At 32.5% G+C, this 16,290-nt stretch overlaps 1 protein-coding gene across 1 annotated transcript; it reads left to right on the forward strand.

The window, feature by feature from the left end:
• Positions 1-1,963: 1,963 nt before the first annotated feature.
• Positions 1,964-5,896, forward strand: LOC112789858 (OPA3-like protein). Its single transcript, XM_025831952.3, has 4 exons — positions 1,964-2,438; positions 2,582-2,716; positions 4,813-4,899; positions 5,393-5,896. The coding sequence occupies exons 1-4, from the start codon at positions 2,307-2,309 to the stop codon at positions 5,555-5,557; spliced, it is 519 nt and encodes a 172-aa protein (XP_025687737.1). The 5' UTR covers positions 1,964-2,306; the 3' UTR covers positions 5,558-5,896.
• The last annotated feature ends 10,394 nt before the right edge of the window (positions 5,897-16,290 follow it).

Here is a 16,290-nt window from a genome sequence, read left to right on the forward strand (position 1 = left end):
ATTTTTTGCAAACCGCTGGATTGGATCGGATTTCGGATCTATTTTTCATAACTGATCCAATCCAATCCAAACCGTGCAATGTGCTATAATATTATTATTTTATTATTATATCTATAATTATACTTATCATATGTTCAATTTGTTATACATTTTTCTATTATTCATGTATTATTATTATTTAATAAATATTTTATGTTCAAAATATTATTTATTTATTTATTTATTTTAACTAACCTATAATTTTATTTCTATTGTTATGTTATCATTGGCTTTTTAAGATATTGTTAAGATTTGTTATGTCATTGCTAGTTATTTAAAATTTGATGTTGAAACTTGTTATATGTATTTAATTTTTGGGAAAAAGACATATAGGTCCTGACTTTTTAAATTTTTGACAAATACATTCCTGACAAAATTTAAATACAAAAAAGTCCCAGACTTTAACAAACGGAGGACAATTTAGTCCTTCCGTCTATTTGCCTCTCATATACCAAACGGAACTAGCTAACGTGGCTGAAACGACATCCAGGTGTCCGTTACGGTGCCACGCTGGAAGGAAAAATAAAGTTCGAAAGACAAATAAGTTCTTGACGTCATTTTACAAATAAAGTTCGAAGGACAAATAGGTCCTTGAAATTTTTTTTTTTCAAAATTAATAAACTCCTTTCCTAAATTCTCTCATTTACCTCTCTCCATTTTTATATTTCTCTCTACTATTTTTACTCTATATATAATTATATTTTATATTAGTAATTTGACAAATCAAAATATGTCATTTGATAACTTTTTACAATTAAAATATTTTAAATGTAAAAGTATACACATTAAATTATTTTAAATTTTAGATAACGAACGTTAAAATTAATTATTAATAAAAAATTAGACTTTTTCATATAAAAATAATAATTAAAAATCTTATTATTTAATTTTTTATCTACGGATATCTTGGTCTTCTTAATCATAAATTTTTGTCAACTTACGACTTTTTTGTAAAAGTAGTTTGATTTTATAAATCTTTTGTGTCATGCATAATTTATACTGTTAGAACAAAGTGAACTATAATTTAAAAAAAATTATTCTCGTAATTTTATTATAGATAAAAATACTAGTTCTAATATAATACACAAATGCATTAATGCTAACTTAATACATGAATGATGCACAAATGAACTAATGCTAACTTGATGCATAAATGAACTGATGATAACTAATGCCACTGATATGATGAAAAATGAACTAATGCAATTTAAAAAATTCTAATATAATACACAAATACACTAAAACTGAACTAATGCAATTTAAGAAAAAAATAGAAACAAAACAAGTCCAATTTTTGTAATTTTAATACAAATAATTTAAATTGCAGAATACAACAAGTTAACTAGATTTCAAAATACAAGCATAATTTTATAAACTAAATTCTCATAATAGAAACATAATAGAAGCATAACGAAAATTTTTTTTTCAAAGACCTATTTGTCCTTCGAACTTTATTTGCAAAATGACGTCAATGACTTATTTGTCCTTCGAACTTTATTCCCCTTCCAGCGTGGCACCGTAACGGACACCTGGACACCGTTTCAGCCACGTCAGCCAGTTCCGTTTGGTGTATGAGAGGCAAATAGACGGAATGACTAAATTGTCTTCCGTTTGTTAAAGTTAGGAACTTTTTTGTATTTAAATTTTGTAAGAGATGTATTTGTCAAAAGTTTAGAAAGTTAGGACCTATCTGTCTTTTTTCCTTAATTTTTTATTTAAAAAATCGCAAATCAAAACCAATCCAAACTGTTTGTAATCGGATTAGATCAGATCGAATTTTCAAAAAAAGTTCATCCAATCCAAACCGCACCGCACATAAATTAAGCATTCGAATCAGATAACTTTTTTTCTTAAAACAGAATTAAACCGCACCGCGAACACCTACCCAATATTAATAAAAAACACCAATGACGGTTCCATATGAAAAATAAATTCTGAAACTACAAAATAATAAAATAAAAAGAAGAAGGAAAAAAGTCGCAGAAAAAAAGAAAAGTCTTTTGCGGAACGCACCGTTGTCCATTCCATGTTCTTGTTGTGCAAGAAAAGATACGAAGATGCTTCCCTCATTACCCACACAATTGCTTCAATCTTCCAATTACCATAACCCACTCTTCATATTCCCAGCTTCTATTGTTGAAATTAATTAATGTTATTTTCATTTATTATTATTACTACTATTACTTTGGGGTTAGTTTTGAATTCAGTGTATTCCGAAAAAGGAAAGAATCGAGGGTAGTGAGTGAGTGAGTGAGAGAGAGAGAGTCATGGTGGTGCTGCCAGTGGTGAAGCTCGGAACTCTTCTTTTAAAAACAGCGTGCAAACCCATTGCCACCAGGCTCAAGAAAGAAGCTAGCTACCACCCTCGGTTCCGTAACCTCATCATCAACATTGCCCAGGTCATCATCGTTCTCTTCCTTTCCCCATTTTCGCATCACTCGCTTTGATGTGGCCGTGTTCCAGTGAATTCGGCGTTAGAACGCATTATTAGTATGATATACTATTGATGATTGTGTTTTCTGTTTTTTGTGTATTATTTCAGGTGAATCATAGGTTTACGACAACAGTGCAGAGGCGCATTTATGGTCATTCAACTGATGTTGCGATCCGGCCACTGGATGAGGAGAAAGCCGTGCAAGCCGCAGCCGATCTTCTTGGCGAGATCTTCGTCTTCTCTGTAATATGATCTTTACTTTTTCTTTGTTCATTGAAATGCCCACTACCTGTTTGTGTTTTTTACTCTGTTGATTTTGTGCTATTTGGTGCAAGTTTTGATTTATGGTTATGATTGTTGTAGTTCATGTTCAGTTCCTTTTAGAATCATTGCATGATCTAGGAATGTTATCTATGTATCAATGAGGGTTGAGGGATTGAGGATTTGAGGGTTTTCCGTCTTTTTCTTTTTGTCAGATACAAAAGTCAACACTATGCTAGCTGAATTTTTTGGTTATGATGTTTGTTTAAAAGACACACTTATCTCCTCTCAAGTCTTGTTTGACTCTCTGCTGAAAAGTCACCACTCATTAATCTCTTATTATTTTCTTTCTTTTCTTTTCTTAGAATTGACATTCACCTTTTTGTGATCGTTAGCTTTGATTGATTTTGTAGGGACTAGAAAGAGGGCTACTGTGAGGCATTAGCTATATTATAGACCGTTTATAGCCAGGTTCCTGTCAAAGTATGGATGGTTTATTTGTAAACATTTATCTGAACACTTGTTGCAGAGGGAACCATAATGATAAGTTCTTTTGCGCATGAACACAGAGTAGTAAAAGTGTAAAACAGGGAGGGGTTAGTTGACTGAACCAGTACTGAGAATAAGCTTAATAATTCTGAGATGAGAATGTTTTAATGAGTGGACACATAAGATAGGATTAGCAAAGAAATTTGGGTAGCATTAGTTGTGGAAAGGATGGTGAAATAATTATTAATTCGTTTGGACACGTGGTTAGAAGTGAATAGAGATCATGAAAAATTATAGACTAAACTATTAAAAAGGATCTAGATTCAAAGTGTCTTGTACTCTTGTCTATATATGTGGTTTAAGAAGATTTAAGCATTATCAATAACTGGGAATATGTCTCTTCCTTATATAACTCTTCTATCCATGATTTTATGTTCTGTGGGATTCCACTTTTGGGACACTTTTCGTAACCTAATTGGTAGAATTCTCTGTAGTGATTCTTCTACATCTCTTTGATAATGTTCTTTTGTCCTTTAACCTGATAAAAGATTGCAGTCTCTTATTCCTTTGATATGTTTAGTTGCAAGTCTTACTTTTAGTTCCAAACTTATTCCTCAAATCTAAATCTTCTCACCTAGATAAACACATATGGCCATATCTGGAAAGTCCAAAGCTCCCTTTAAACTCAAATATTTTATTTGGACAAACGTCCTTAATAGAAAGTAATATCAAGACATTTACAAGTTTGAGGGACATATAAGGCTATTTCCTGTGATGTATGTGTTATGTGTGGGGTAAACTTGGAGTTAGTATCATATTTGTTTTTACGTTGTCTTGTGGCTAATCTCTATAGAATGCTTTCTTTGGTATCTTTTGGCAAGTGTTGGGTGTGCCTTGCAGCATTAGATTAGTTCTTGTTGACTAGATTAGTTGTTTTGGGAGATGGAAGGAGGCTGAACCTGTGTGGCAATGTGCTATCTGGTTGGACTATGATTTCCACACTTAGATTTTTGACAAGCGAGTTCTTTGAGATAGGGTTAGACGGGTGCATCTACACCAAAGCTAATGATCTTTTTAAAGGGATTTTCTCTCTCCAATAAGTGAAGAGATTGGAAATCTACACTTTATTGACAGTTTTTCTATTGTTTGTTTCTGCACTTATAAGGAGCATCTCGGGTCCTCCCGTCTAGGAAAAAGGAAGAGAAAATAATGTAAAGCACAGCATAAGACTTTTGTACAAGTTCAGGATGAAAGGAAGTTTTATGTCAACCAAAGTTGTGGGGATTCAAGAAATGATGTGTAGGCTTTATAATTTATGAACCTGGAGTTATCTGCTTGGGTGTTACATTATGCTTAGCATGTCTCTCTGTTTTGATGACATATCTGAACTTGATTGGGTGCTTAATCCGATTCTACGATTTTATTATTATAAACAGTTTCTTCTTATTAATGGGAAGAAGTGCTTCCTATAATTTTTAGAATTGCTTGGTCTTCTCTCTGTTTCTTTGCACCCCATGTTTTCTGCCTAGTTTAATGGTTTTCCATGTAGAGTTATTGCACATCATGCATTTTAATTCTCTTCTATTTAGGTTGCTGGAGCTGCTGTAATCTTTGAGGTGCAAAGAAGCTCTAGATCAGAAGCCAGAAAGGAAGAATTACGTAGACAGGAGATAGAGGTTGTCTTTTAAACTTTCCTCTCACTTGTAATTTATCCATTCAAAGAAGCAATAAAAAGCTGGTTTCTTGCAATCCATTTATTCTTGGGTAAATTACACTGGGCTATGAGATTCAATGTAATTACATTCAATCCCTCCTCTTCTTTTTAATTTTTTTTTCTCCCTGGTGATTGTCTAAAGTAAGGATTTCACTTTAGAGGAAGAAGTGAAGGGTTTTACCCATGGATCCATAAAATGAAAATGATTTCCATTTTTAATTTTAGTAACCCAGTGGTAAAATCCCTTACTTTTTTACATTCTAAAGTAAAGTCTTCAGAAGATTCAGATTTGACAAGTAAAAAGGGTGAGTATAATTACACTGACACTTAGGAGAGGTCAATGACCGATGTTGTGAATTAATCTGGATGCATCTTCACCCAGTTTGGTAGATGCAGTTGTAGGGGCCAGAAACATTTTAATCTCAAAGGTTGTGCTCTGGTTTTGTTACTTTCAGGCAATAAAAACAAAGAATGAAGAGTTGGCTAGAGAAGTTGAACAACTTGGACACAAGCTTGAAGAGCTAGAACATCTTGCTAGAGGACGAGGTCTTTCGGGAATTCTGCACTTCAGGAACACTCAATCCGGTGCCAGTCCAGACAAAAAACCAAAATCCGATTGATTGTTGCTAATTTGCCAAATGCCAATAGATCTTGATGAAGTATTACTTGAATTCATTAGAGCCATTGCTCTTGAAAATTGTGTAGTTGATATTGAAAATTCGAAAATATGGAGCTTCCAAACACTGAAGAAAGACAAGGATATAAAGCAATTTTTTTAGCACAACACATTCTTACTCTTCATACAATTACAGGCGAATTCTTTAGTTTTATTTATATGTAATTTGTGTAATAATTGCGTGTCATTCTGTGAAACAAATCAGATACAAGTTATCTTCACGCTTCCTTATGTAGAGCCAATTGGTGCATATAAACATTATTGTAATAAATGTCTTCCCATATCTTGATTTTTCATTGACATTGAGATCGTGTCAACATTAGGACATAAGTTTTTATGTATAAAATGTGAGATTCAAGCTAGTTTGTCCAACATTTTATTCAATGAGGTAAAATTTATCGACAAAATGGACGACAGAAAAGGAGTTCAAATACCATAATTCAATTTCCAATCAGGGGAAAGGCATTGCATGTCAACACTTGTTAGGTCTCGTACTCTTATATTTCTCATCATAAAAGCAGCTTCCTCTAAAAACTACATTCTTTGTAAAGGATCAAATTTAAATTGCGGAAATTTCCTTCACACTGTATAATCTAAAAATGGAACGTTTTCCATTTGAGTTGTAAATTAAATACTACGTTGAAGCTCTCCTCTGTATGAACTCTTGATTTATTACTCAATTTGATCCATGAAATTTAAAATTTGATTCAATTTTACTCTTAAAATTTTAATGGACTCAAATTGGATCCTGAAATTTATAATTGTAACTCACATTAACTCTTGGGTTAATTTCCGTTAATGAAATGTTCATTTGATACATTAACTTATTAACTTATTGTGATTTGGATTCCTCACCTAGGTTCCATATGATTGAAATTTATTAGAGCTCCAATACCTTGATTGTTGCTCCCAAAGCAACAAAATTTCCAAATTGAACTTATTATTGTCATCTTCGTGAGGATGTTGGAGAGTCAATTAAGCTTTTAGAAGTCTAGTATTAGGTCCAGTTTGGGTAAACAGTTTAATTAAACTCCTTTTGACAAAATAGTTTAAACAATAAATGACTATATTAAAAATAGCTTATAAATAAGTTATTTCGTATTTAGATTTTTAGCTCTAAAAGTGCTTATTTTATAAAAATGTAATAAAAAGTAATAGTATTATGAAAAAAGTCATTTTTTTAATTTCTCTATAAGCTCTTAAATAGCTTCTTAGAAAGCTGCAATTTGATTTTGAAAATTGCACTAGACATTAATACTACAACTTTTCATAAGTCAAAAGTTTAAAAAAATTACTTTTGAAACTTTTCAAACGGACCCTAAATCTTAGTCATATAAAATCTAGGCGAGGAGTTCAAATCTTAGTAAATTAACGTGCAAAATCAACACGCCATTTACAGACATCAGCTCAGAGACTAACGTGAGCTACTATTGTAAATTTTGGAGCCGAATTGAGTCAATTGTAATTAGATTTGATTTCTCTAAAGTTGTTCTTTTACTTTAGGGAAAAATAAATAAATAAATAGTAAATAAATGCATTAAAAGAAAATCAAAACGTTAAAAAAAATGCGCCACTTTAAAAAGATAATTTCTGCAAAATTAAATGCATACAACAATAAAATCTGATCATAATATATTTTGTTTAATCTTATTATATTTGTTGTTCTACATCAATACAATGATAATAATAAATATAGACTACTTAAATTAGGATTAACAAGTCAAACATTTAAACTACAATTAGTATATATTCCCGTGTCTTATACGGGATAATACATAAAATTATATAAAATTTTATATTAAAATTTAAAAAAAATATACATAGTAATTATTATTATAAATATTTTACAACTTAAAATTATTAAAAATAATTAATATTTATTTTAATCAATTTAAATTTATTAAACGGTCATTTCATTTGTCCGCTTAAACAAGTATTTAGAGTTCAAATCTCGCCTTGTGTATATCACAATCCATTAATTAGCGACAGACCCTTAATAAATAGAGTATCAATATGTGGTAGATTGATTCTCGACTTGTCAAGTTAGGAAATCCATAGAAAAAAAATTGTATTTGTCTTTAAAATAGATTAATTTTTCATTAATAGAAATACTTATGAATTTTTGTCTTTGTTAAAATTTACTTCGGACAATTTTATTTATTGCTATCGTATTCATTCTTGAAATCAAAACAATATGATCAACATTGTTACTTGTTAAAACTTCACATTTTATGAAATAATTTTTAAATTTTCAAATTCATATACTTATGTCATTACAAAAGTTATTAGATCGATTAATATTTTTTGGTAATATGGTGTATCGAAACACCATCGTTGAGTATTAGTTAGTGTGAAAAGAAACCGATAATAACTTTTGTTATTCAATATATAATTTATTCTATTAAAAAATAAATTAATATTTTCTAAACTTGTAAATACATTTTCTTCTAATTTTTTACACCATTTTATTTGACAATATTTATCATTAAAAAATAGTAAATGACCATACTATCTTACAATATATATGATGTACAAAGTAATTTCTTATCTTAAAATTAATTTTGGTTAGTGAGATAAAATTTAAAATATTTTTTTATTTTCTTACTCAAATTTAAATTTAAATTTAGAATTGATTAACAACTCATCATTTTTTTAATTTCAATAAAAAATAAATTGGTTAAATGCAAAATATTTATCATTTAATAATTTCAATCATTTAAATTTTAATTACTAAAAATTAAATTAAAAATTAATTATAAACTTAATAATCGATAATATATATATATATATATATATATATATATATATATATATATATATATATATATATATATATATATATATATTAGTACGTAAATAATAATATCGAATGTATTGATTATTTATTTTTTTTGGGACAGAATTAATGTATAATATATTGAAGATTAATTTATTATCCAAAATTTTTTTTATAAACTTTGTAATATGTGAAAATAGTAATCTTATTTTTTATTATTATTTAAGAAATTCTTCATAATTTTTTAATTATGTAATTAATTTAATTAATAATCTTTATTATTACTTTTATACTAAAAAAATGTCAATTTATACTATTTACATATTTTTTCACTACTAATAAATAAATAAATATTTGCACTATTATACTTATTGTTCTAGATGATAACTTAAGTTATTTATTTTGTATGTTAAAATTATTAAATGTTAAGATGAAAAATTAAAATTGTTCAATAAATTATATAAATAGTCATTACAGAAAAGAAAAAAATTATATATCACATATAATCCTTGATATATATAGTGTCATGTATATATTAAAATTTTCTATTTTAATTATGTGAGTGATTATTGTTATTTTCACTTTTCCGTTACATGAGAAAATAATACTTAAAACTAAAAAAGAGATAATTATTTTTTTTAATTTGAATTAAAAAAATGTCTTGCAAATATATCTAACTTTTACGTATACTAAGTGTTATAATATTAAATAGTATAGTATTTGCTATAACAATGATTCAAAATATTAATTTAAGATATATTTGGGTCTAGTAAGACCTCAAATGCAAGCAAAATCAACTAAAATCTATTGTTTGGTCCTAAATCTGACTTAGGTTCATTACCTTAAAGGCCCAATACAGATAAATTCCATGCGTCCCCTCTTAAATCGGCTCAGATTGGATCTCCGTTGCTAGTTAGATATGGTAATAAGGACTCAGGGGAGCGTGAAAAACCCACTTCCCATCCCTCATTCCTATTTAAAAAAAATATCCCCGTTCTTTCTCCGTCATTGCAAGTTCCTATTTAATTACCCCTCAGAGAACGTAGATCTCTTCGGGTATCTACGAATATTCTTTAAAAATTTTTTAAAAAATTAACACAAAAAGACATAATATAATAAATCATAAAATAATCAATTCAATATAATTCAACACAATTTATAACATATTCGTTATGAAAAATAACATTTCAAAAGGAAAAAATATAAAAAAATCCAATATAATAACATAACATAATTTTTTAGGATGATACTGAGCGACGTAGTGACGGACTTCATGAGAGGTAGAGAAAGTGAGTTAGAGAGAGAGAGGATCAAGGCTGAGAATGAGTCTGGAAGAAGAAGGAAAAATTTGAATTGGAGGCAGAAATTAGGGTTACTAAATTCAAGAAATGGATTTACGTATATATAAATTAGGATAAATTAATAATTTTATATTCGCGTATGTTTAATAAGCTTCATGGGGCTGGTACTTATGTCTGTGCCTCTATTAGGAGTGGCAAACGGAAAAGTCCGCCCTATCTCGCCAAAAGTCCGCCTCGTCTAGTAAGACGGTCCTGAAATTTCCCCCCGCCTGCCTAATGGTAGGTTGGCAAGATCTCCTTTTTTTTAATAAACCATTAAATATTAAACAATATATATAATTTCACAACAATTTCAATAAATTTATAATTTCTAAAAATATAAAAAAATTATAATTTTTAAATTCACGCACATTAACGTCTTTATAATTATAAATATGTAATAAATATAATTATAAATCAATTTTTTTGAAACAAAATAATAAAACCAGCATTGTCCAAAGAAAAAAAATATTATCCAAAATATATAATTAAACATCTTCAAGTTTATAATCAATCAAACATAAATTATAATCCAAAATATAACTTAAAACTTCTTCAATTATCATCTTCATCCTCTTGTAGATCAATAACATCATAGAAATTTATACAAAAATGGCTCTATCAAAATAAAAACTTAGCCCAGCGGGAATGTAACACCCTAACTACCAAAGCTCACGCTTCCGGCTGCGCAACTCTGATAGCTCGGACATTACGACGACACTTATACTATTTAATATTAAAATATGAGCCTGTTTAAAAGTTTAAACTGCAAAACCGCTCCCGAAAATTACTTTCGTTCGATAACGTACATCCATAGATACCATACAACTTACAAAAACTCATAAAGAGTACATCCATATATATACATACATATATATAAGTAATATTACAAGCATAATCCAATACAATTCCTATTCCTCTTACAGATTATATCAAGATAAAGGCGAGGGTACAATAAACCATAACTAAAACAATACAGAGCATCACAAGAACAATTAAATAAGCTCTTCGTAATTTCTGCGCCCATATCCTGAAAGGGGAAAAATGTAGGGGGTGAGAACATCATCCTCGAAAGGGTTCTCAGTAGAGGGTTTTTGGGAATTACTGTAATAGGATACGTGAAGATAAACCGAACCAGTGATTAATAACTGTCTTATGCCTCTTTTCAAAAACAACAGTTTATAATAAAAGTAAAGTCGGAAATTTTTTCTGAAAGAGGAATCGTTCAATTCTCAAAAACATCAAAAGCCTTTCAAAAAGGTTTATCTATGCTAAACCAAAATAGCCTTTCATATTTTATTCCAAACCAGAAACACAAAACCGAAATCAACCATCGGTCCATCTCATTCAACCACGGCCCTAGGCCCAAACAATCCAACCACAACCAATCCACCACAATCCAACAGAGTTCCAGATGCAAACACAAGTAGGAAGAGGCAAACACAAACAAACAGTTATTGCAAGTAGAACAATTAGCAGTTAATCACAGAGGCAAACCAAGTATAATATGCACACCCAAACAATGTCACATAGATGCATATGATGCATGCCTGTCCCTAGTGGCTGATGATATCATCTGTCGGTTATCAAGCCAACCCGACGTGTCCGGTAGCTAACCCGGGCACAGTCTCTCTGTTGCGCATTATTATCATTAGAGGGTATCTGTGCCCTGTCGCCATTAGAGGGTATCTGCGCCCTATCGCCATTAGAGGGTATCTGCGCCCTGTTGCCATTAGAGGGTATCAGTGCCCTGTCACCCTTACAACCAGAGAGAAAACACAAGTATACTCGCTTACAACTTTCATCTCAGCCATTCGGCTTAAATTCACAAATCATTCAATTGTTACATGCATTTATATTCAATCATGGATCACCATCCATCTCAGCCATCCGGCTCACGGTTCAATCCAGAACCAGCCAATTTATCAATAAATACAGCCTTTCGGCTTAAATTCATAATTCATAGCCAGCCATACGTCTTATAACTCATTCGATAATCAGCGATAAATCAATATCACCCACAGCCATTCCGGCTCAGAACAAAAACAGTACTTCCATCATTCAACATCATCAAATTCATAAACCCGGCATTTAAGCCATAACTCACTTTTCTCAAGCCATTTCACTTTGAAATCAAATTTCAACTCTTTTCAGCCTTGGCTTTAAAGATCTCATTTCTCAAATCATCTCAAGCTCATAAGCCAAATTTACTCAAAGTGAGTTCCCTTTTTAAAACAAAGCCACTCTCGGCATTCTCTCTCCAAAACTTCCAAAACCATGGCAAGTTAAGGATTTATTTCAAAGTATTCAAAACCACCCATCCAACAATGGAATTTTATAACAAAAGTTTCTCGGCAGAGTCCCAAGTCTTTAGGGAAGGTCAACTTACATCAATTCTTTAAAATTCATTGAAACTCTTAAAATCATAGATTCTCGGTTCAAGTAAATAAAACTGAATTTATTATGAAACCGACCATACAAAATCACAAGTTCTAACCCGGTCCAAAAATTAACTCATTTGAAATGGAACCGGTTCATTTGAATCAAACCACTTTCAGGTTTCTTTTTGGAACCTTTTTTTTTCTAACACTTCCAAAATGCCTCAAACTCAATTACTCAATCGAAAGTCTAGATTCCTTTAAAATCACTTAAAACTCCCCTTTTTGTATTGAAATCAACATTTGAGCATCATTCTTTCCTTCAGTGATTCAAACTGTAAAAATAGTTCATTTCTAAATGAGCCCAACTCAACGCATAAAGTTCATTAAATAAATTAAGCTTGAAAACATAATTATTCTCTTAATAAATCAAATAATACAATTTCTCAAATCCAACCCTTTTTAAAATAACTTTTCAAACAAGAGTAGGATTTTGTAGAAATTTCGGCAACACCTCCCCTAAAACTTGGACTTTTGCCACCCGGTTTGGGTCCCAACTAAACTGTTTCTCATTCCTTTTCAACAGCTCAAAACCAGAAACCAATTCAAAAGTAAGCTAAATCCAACAGTCGCCTCAGTGGCATATCTCAAGGAAACCATTTCAAAAATCAACTCAATATCAATCGATTTAACTCATTTCTAAAGCTTTAAAGAAACGGCTCAATAACAAATCATTTGCCCAAAACCAAATCAATTAAAGTAAACCAGGCTGAATTCGAAAGTGCATTCGACTTTTCACATCATCAAAATAATTAACTCGATTCAAATCAATCCTCAACGGATTAAACTCAGATATCAAAGTTTTAAAAGAATCAACTCCCAAAGCATTTCGTTTCACAAATCCACACAACAATCCATTCATCAAAATCAAATAATAATTACATTCATTTTGGACAATCAACATCACATAAGGCTTATACAATCACCAAATACATTGTCTCAGTATCCATGTGTAATAATTTCAATAATAAACTATAGTTTTTGGAGAGCGCCCCTACCTCAAAACGCAAATCCATAACCCAAACGCGTCACAAAGTCCTTTCTGCCTCAACTCGAAATCACCGGCAACCAAAACCTCGGCTCCAAGCCACTTTTGCAACAGTCTCAACAACTCTAATCGCAACATACAACAACCAAAACTCAATTGTATAGCAATTAATGCCACAAGCCTCAGTGTATGATAACAGAACAGTAACTAAAGGGCTTTCAAATCGAAACGCTTACCGAACCAAAGAAGGAACGACTGACCGACACAGCATCGGTTTTTGAACCAGTCCGATGGCAACCCGGCCGTTAGCCCCAAGCAGCAGCGGCGATCTGAACCACACGCAGCGACGATGAAGTTCCAGGAAACTCAACAGAAGGGAAACTCAACTTAAAAGCCTTACCGGCAGTGGAGCTCGGTGGCGGCAGCGGCGTTCCCGGCGGTTGAGCCTCGGCCAGAAGCTCCGGCGACCGTGGCGGCAGTTCCGACGGAGACGGTAGTGAGAGACAGAACTGGCGAGCCCTCCTTTTCCAGCGGCGGCGCTGCGGCAAGGAGCACAGCGGCGGCGTGTGAACCGGCGACGGCAGAAACGTGACGGCTCTCCCTCACGGCGCGTCTCCCTCTCACGCGACTGGCGACAGCGCAAGTTAGAGATAACGGCGCGGCGAACAGTGGCAGCGGCGGTGCCAAGCTCTCCTCCGGCGACGCCCTTCCCTCACTGTGCTCTCAGATCTCACTCTCACTTCTGTCAACGGCGGCGGCGACGAAGGAACGGCGATGACGTGAAGAACGGCACAGGGAGGATATAACAGGTGGCTGTGGAACGCAGCTCGTTGTGAGGTGCGGTGAGGACGATTGGTGGCGCGGCGACACGGCTCCCCACGCGCGGCGATCTGGCGACGCGACGTGATGGCAGCTCGCATGGAAGACAGCGACGCGACGGCGGTGGTGAAGCCCGACGCGTTGGTGCAGTTCTCCTTCCTCCCCTTGTCTTCTTTTCCTGACGCGACACAGACTCCCTCTCCCTCCGCTGCTTCTATTTTCGGTTTCTTTCATGGTAATGGGAAGCCATGAGTGTTGCAAGCTGTTGGGGAAAGGGGGAAGATCTGCTGCTGCTGCTGAGTGTGTTGGTTTTGAGGAAGGAGGAAAGCAATTGCGTTGCTGCTGCTAGGTTGGTGAGGAAGAACCCGGGTCATGGGTTAGGGTTTTTTGAGAAAATTAGAGCTAGGGGCATTATCGTAATTTCACATGAAATTGGGAATAGTATAGTAATTAAAACCCAATGTAAATCCAACACTAATTGTATATGGAAAATACTATTTGCTCATCAATTTTACAAACTATTTTCAATAAAATGCCCAAATCTAAAAATTAGAAATAATATAATTAATTTATCTATTTTCCAAAATAGCAACATTAACATTTAAAATATTAATTATTTAATCCAAATCATATAGAAATCCTTATTATTTCATAACTACCAACTTTATAATTTGAATATAGAAAATAATCCAATAATTATAAAATTGGATAATAATCACAACTCATCTCAAATCCAATAAATCAAAACTTGCCTTAATTACCTTTAATAAAATAATTTCTGAAATTAAGACTATAAATAACCATATGATTTGATACTTGATCATAATAAGACTTTTCAAAAGTTCTGGGTCTTACATTCTACCCACCTTATAAAAATTTTTGTCATCGAAAATTGATACAAAACAAAAGAAATTTCATAACAGTTCATTCTTGAACACATTTAGGGAATAAGCAAAAATATATCTCAAAATATAAACATATATTCGATTTTCAATTACTTTGATTGTCATATGTATAACGATGCAAGTGTAGAAGTGTGAGTGCAAAGCAAGCATTACAAGGTAGGCTCAATGCAAAAGGTGACATGGGTCAAACATGTGATAGTAAGGCAAGGCATTGAAGGTTATAAAACAGGATGAGGTTACAACGACGTGCTCACATCTGCACACTAATCTCATCTCAACCTCAAAGTTTCAACCTTCCAACTCCATCAAGCACTTTACAATCTCATAGCCAATCATAAGCCTAACAACCGCAAACCCGTTTGCAAGGAACAAAACACTAACAACTCATAACGTTGCACACCTACCGCTTCAACTTTCGTTTACACATATCATGTCTTAAAGAACTAACGCATCATGTTACTACATCTATAAGTCGCACGTGATATCAAAACAATTCTCGAGTCTACTCAGAAGGATACAAGATTCAGAAAGGAGAGACAATTGTCAAAGATACTACTCATAGGTTTGAAAGAGTGTATGCAATACCAGGTAAGCAAAGATGCTCAGGCAGCGAAGTTTGCTAGAAGTAAATCAATTGACAACTTCAAAGACAACCCTTGGATCAAAGAAATTCAATAGGACCAATAAGCAGAAAAATAAGCGCATTAGTTTGAAACCATTTCAAGCTGAGTCGAAGAAGTATGAGGCTTATAGAAAAGAATATCTCAGGCCCAAGACAAGGCTCACAGAACTCGAGTAATTAAAAGGCTTCCAAATACGCTGTTCACAAAAGAATCAAAAAGTTGCAGAAAAATCACTTCGCAATTCAGAAGAAAAGTTAAGTAACAAACATTCTCCAAGAGAATAACAAAAGCAATAACGTGGCTTTGCTGTAATACAATTTTTATGTTGAAATAGATCATGCAGAATTTTAAAAACAAGGTGCACACAAGTTTGGCTAAAGGCTAAAATATTTCCTCAAATAATTTAGAAGGATAATTAGGTGCACAACTTAATCAAAAGCCATCATGAAGCTCGGAAGAGAAATCAAATGCTTGTTCAAAAATTTCCAAAGTCCATATTCAAACAAGCGTGTATAAAAGTTTCAGCAAGGATGAAGGAGAAAGTTAAACTCTACTTGGAAGAGAAAATCCGAGGTAAAAGTTTGCTTATAAATTGGTAAGGAAACAAGTGGTGCATTACAAACAAACCGGTTTCCAATAAACAAGAAAGCTTTCAAAACTTCATTTAAAATAGCGCATGTCAACTTCAAAACAATTTTGTCAAAAATTGGACAATGGTTCCAATCTCAATCAAACAACAGAAAATAAATTCTGTTTAATATTTCTTCAAAGAGAATTCAAAACTTCCT

The sequence above is a fragment of the Arachis hypogaea genome, chromosome 3 (assembly GCF_003086295.3).
Source record: "Arachis hypogaea cultivar Tifrunner chromosome 3, arahy.Tifrunner.gnm2.J5K5, whole genome shotgun sequence".
Classification (NCBI taxonomy): Eukaryota; Viridiplantae; Streptophyta; class Magnoliopsida; order Fabales; family Fabaceae; genus Arachis; species Arachis hypogaea.

Excerpts from the sequence above, each read along its gene's own strand:
- LOC112789858 (XM_025831952.3), top strand. The coding sequence starts at position 2,307 with ATGGTGGTGCTGCCAGTGGTGAAGCTCGGAACTCTTCTTTTAAAAACA. Across the intron at positions 2,439-2,581 it reads TCATCATCAACATTGCCCAG|GTGAATCATAGGTTTACGAC; the intron begins GTCATCATCGTT and ends GTATTATTTCAG. Across the intron at positions 2,717-4,812 it reads GCGAGATCTTCGTCTTCTCT|GTTGCTGGAGCTGCTGTAAT; the intron begins GTAATATGATCT and ends TCTTCTATTTAG.